General features: G+C 37.8%; 1 protein-coding gene across 2 annotated transcripts in view; it reads right to left on the reverse strand.

The window, feature by feature from the left end:
- LOC134188709 (N-acetylglucosamine-6-sulfatase-like) overlaps positions 1-5000 on the reverse strand; it is a 9671-nt gene that overhangs the window by 3330 nt on the left and 1341 nt on the right. For both annotated transcript variants that reach the window (XM_062656881.1, XM_062656880.1), the window contains exons 3-5: positions 3397-3493; positions 2818-3107; positions 1585-1749 (exon numbers count right to left, since the gene is read on the reverse strand). In XM_062656881.1, coding sequence (XP_062512865.1) covers positions 1585-1749; positions 2818-3107; positions 3397-3493 — 552 coding nt within the window. The remainder of the gene's footprint in view (positions 1-1584; positions 1750-2817; positions 3108-3396; positions 3494-5000) is intronic.

Genomic DNA, 5000 nt, shown 5'->3' on the forward strand with positions numbered 1-5000 from the left:
TAGTGATTTAGCGTTGACTGTAATAGCGTTGATGTTTACCAATAGATGTTTTTGACAGACAGAAAGACAGACAGACAGACAGATAGACAGGCAGACAGACAGGCACACACATAGAGGTAAACAGACATACAGACAGACAGGCAGGCACACACATAGAGGTAAACAGACATACATACAGACAGATCGACAGGCAGGTAGGCAGGTTATTTTATTAGGATACATCATCTCTACACACTAGAATACATCATTTTTCAATAATTAAAAGAAAGTGCTTCATAAACAAGTTCAACTATTTCAATGTGTGAAGCACTGAATGTATCTCTGCTAACTACATTATCCTCCATTAGTCTGTTTGTTGACAACTTAGACACTTTTCTCAAGACAACTTTACTATTGCATTTTTAGAGAGTCACAGAGAAACATTGTTGCCAATATGACAAAGTCTGCATCTACTCGTCTTCCTTCAATGAGCCCTGCCTTTCTTCCCAGTTCATGCAGTAAGTTTTTCGCTTGTGATCCCCATGTGCCAAAATGCTCAAAAACTAGAGAAACAATTCAGGGCCAGATCCATCCGGCAAGATCTTCTTTGAATATTTGTAACATTTTTCTAATTCCCGTTTTGTCGCTGCATGTCTGCATGCCTTTGCAGCTCCGTTCACTATGTCTTTCCTTCAAGGGTTAGCCAAAGAAACATCACATTCATAGGTGACACCAGAATCAATGTCGTAGAATGTAATGTCTGGTCTTCCATCAGTTTGTATGTATCTGTTTCTTGGTTCTGTTTGATGAGGAATACCCAGCTCCATTAAGCAAGCAGACCACTCAGCAACAATAGTATCATGAGACCAGACAGGACCGCCTCCATATTTACAGGTAATCAAATGAAAATCTTCTTGATTTAACTTCTGTCCACAGTCACAATGCTCAACCAATCGACTAAAAGGCAAGCTGATCCCCAATCTCATACAAGACGCTAAACGAAATTCGTTAGGTTTATGTGCGTTCTTGTATGTTAAGGGAATAACATCAAGCCATGCTCCTGCACCTTTCCCCTGTAATGATCTAAGCCTGGCAGCATCCTGATTTGACTTTATGCTTTTAATGAAATCTTCTGACTGTTTCTGTGATATATCCAAAGTTAGTGATGTTGAAGTTTCTAGGATAATCAATCATTTTCTCCAGAGAATGAAATTGTGGCTTCACTTCTTCCGAGTTTGACTTAGGGGGTAGTTGGGCCACCAATTCATGTAAAATCAACCCTGTTTTACTAGTTGATATGTATTCATTAAGCTGGTTAGCAAGACAGGGAAATCTCTGGCAGTTCATGTAGAGAATGTGCCCAGGCAAGCAGGCAGGCAGGCAGGTAAGATACAGCATCTCTACACAGGCAGGCAGGCAGACAAACAAACAGACAGACAGACAGATACTTTATTCTCATATAGACTTTACTAGTACATATGCTAGGAATTTGTGAAAGCAAACCAGTCCTTGCAAACAACAAAGTCTTAGATAGACAGACAGACAGACAAACAGATAGACACCCATACCCATGCATGCAAGCACGCACTCACACACACCACTTACCATGATCACTGTTGTAGAAGATAAATGTGTTGTTCATCAGATTCTTCTTCTCAAGTGTTGCCAATAGTTCTTCTACAAGATCGTCAACAGACAGGAGAGTTTCCCAACGCTGACGAAAGAGCTGATCAACAATTTCAACCGTCTGATTGTTCATATGTGGCGTCCCTAACAAACAAGTAACATAACATGAAGATAATAGTTTTGTATAGGACTGTAGAAGATATTGAATCTTTCAATACATTTAAATAAGAAAACGTATTGAATTAATAAGTGCATCCTTCTGTACACAAACTACAATACCATTCACGCAATATGTTGGTACTCTACAGCACTTTTAGTAGTCACCACCATATCTGTCCAAAATACAAGCCCTGGGCTTGAGTTAAATGGTGGAATGCAATAAGCTTGTTTGCGTTCTAATAAAAGACCCAGAGCTTTTATTAGACAGGGGCTATTATTTATACAGGGGCGTTTATTAGACAGAGGCTATTATTTATACAAGGGCTTGTATTTAGACAGGGGCTTGTATTTATACAGGAGCTATTACTTAGAAAGGGACATATATGGTATGATGATACTCTACTGGTATCTGTTCATGTGATCATCTAGCTACATAAAAATTACAGCAAATCGTCTGCAGTAAAGCCTTCAAAGTCTGATTCTTCCAAAGGCACTAGATCGTCTTTTCCTGTTGTGTGACATCAGCCGGCATCGGCCCAGTTGCTATCTGCTGATTATGATTCATAGTTACAGACGTAGAGATGATGTTTGACTTGCTTCACAGTGCGTACGTCCTTCATGCAGGTCGTTAGAGTACCGGTATGTTTCGTGCCATCAGCATTGGTAGTGATTGTTGAAAGAATATATTTTCAAGTGAGTAGTTGAGTAGGTGCCTCAGCTACAGGTTGAAACAAATCCCGTCTATATGCATGCAGCTGAAGACATAGCAGGTCTTCTATTCGGTGTGGGTCTTCTATTAAGAACAACTCTCAGACTAAGTTGCAAAGCGGTTTGAATTAAAGCCCCAGGGTTTTAACTTTGGGAGGGCTTGCATTTGGACAGATACGGTACATTCAGTGGCATCACTGGACACCCAAAAGTGGAGAGGCTAGCCGTGGCATTTAGAGGCCAGACTTACTAATAATGGGGCCATGGCCTCCTGAGGCCCCTACGCAGCAACGCCACTGCTACATTGTATTTAGTCATCATCGTTGACGTCAACACAGCCCATACCTTTAGATATAATCCAGTGTTTGTCTGTTCCATCGTAATGATAAGACGGCGTCCGTGGAGCCTGACGACCATCAAACGTGTGATTATATTGCGGAGCAGGAGTTGCGGGTCTATGAGGTGCAGGAGTAGAAACGTACATGAAGAATGGAGAGTCTTTGCCTGACTCTGTGACATTTCCTATAAAGGCAATAGCTTGTCTCTTGACAACGTCTGTAAAATAGTCTTTCTTGTAGTCATTGCCGTGTGCTTCTTCAACTCCATCATTGGACACAGAATAGTGATAGAAACGACTAGCAATGATAATAATGATATGATGCGCGCACGCACACACACACACACACACACACACACACACACACACACACACACATGCATGCACACACGCACACACACACACACACACACACACACACACACACACACCACACACACACACACACACACACACACACCACACACACACACACCACACACACACACACACACCACACACACACACACACACACACACACACACACACACACACACACACACACACACACACACACACGATGTCATGACATTACAAGTGAGACAACCTGTTGCCTACAAGGCCAAACCATTTGTGCCAGCCTGGTGGGACGTGTGATGCGTTCATGCCTGATGACTTCAGAGCATAGTTATTGAGGTACTTGCCTGCAACAACAAACAGTAAACAGAAATTTTAATAAATTGAAATGACAGACAACAAGCAAGTCTGTGATCTGTCTTTACAATTTATTAAATTTATGTTTAAAGTAAAAAATATAATAAAAATATATTAAATATTAAATTAAAATATAAATTAAAAAATAAATTAAAAATAAATTAAATATAAATTTAAAAAAGGTTAACAATTTAAATAAAATAAAAATAAAATAAAATAAATCAAAAATATATTAAATAGTAAATTAAAAAAATTAAAAATAAATTAAAAATAAATAAAAAAATGAAATATCAAATATATAATAAATAAACTAAAAATAAATTAAAAATAAATTAAAAATAAAATTAAACGTTAATTAATAAATATTTTGTCTTTAGTAACATTTATGTTTAAATTAAAAAAATTAATTAAATTAATATGAAATTTTAAATTAAAAAATTAATTGAATTAAAATGAAATGTTAATTAGAAAGTAAATTAAATTAAAATTATGTTTAATTAATAAAATAAACGTTGAATTAAAAAATTAATTAAAATAAATTAAATAAAATTAAATATTAAATAAAAATAAATTAAATATTAAATAAAAATAAATTAAATATTAAATAAAAATAAATTAAATATTAAATAAAAATAAAAATAAATTAGAATAAATTAAATATTAAATTAAAAGTTATTAAATTAAAATTAAATGTTAACTTAAATTTCTGTTACTAAAATGTTTAATGGCACACTCCGTCATTTAGCGCTACGCCCCCGCACACTTGATTGCATACTACAATAGTTCCCCTCTTGGACGACCACCCTCGTGAGCGACCACCTCTTGTTTACCACCAGTTTGGCTTGGCACCAACAAAATTTCTATTGCATGTAACCCTCTTCAGCGACCAGCGACCACCAGAGTAGGCTCAAAGTTGTCATGTGTACCCATCTTAAGCGACCACCTAGCATTGCCTGTCTCCGCCACTGCACCGATACATCCGGGTATGTACCACAAAAGGAGTGTCGTCACAATCAACACAGTACATGTACAGTACAGTAGCACATGTGCGTACGGAAGTAGTGGAATGTCGTCTGAAAATCGCAAGATCCTAGCCCTTCATGAAAGGATAGCTGTGCCGGACAAAAGAAAAGAAGGCCGTTCGTGTCGCTCAGTCACTGAAGATTTCGGCGTAAGTAAGACAAATTCAAGGAATTTTAATTAATTAAGGAACAAAAGAGTATTAGACAGCAATGGGAAACCGAAGGTCCACACAGACACAGACACAGACACAAACACACACACACACACACACACACACACACACACACACACACACACACACACACACACACACACACACACGAGCAGAGAGGAAGTAGAGCAAGGTTAGAAAGTTGTGCCTTTCAGCCTTGCAAGTGCACCCATGCCCGTTTCATAACCCACGAGCACACTTTCTCAATGTCTCGCGAGTGTCTTTTTAGTTCTAGTATTTTGATGGTAGCGAGGCTCCTAGCA

The sequence above is a fragment of the Corticium candelabrum genome, chromosome 13 (genome assembly GCF_963422355.1).
Source record: "Corticium candelabrum chromosome 13, ooCorCand1.1, whole genome shotgun sequence".
In the NCBI taxonomy this organism is placed as follows: Eukaryota; Metazoa; Porifera; class Homoscleromorpha; order Homosclerophorida; family Plakinidae; genus Corticium; species Corticium candelabrum.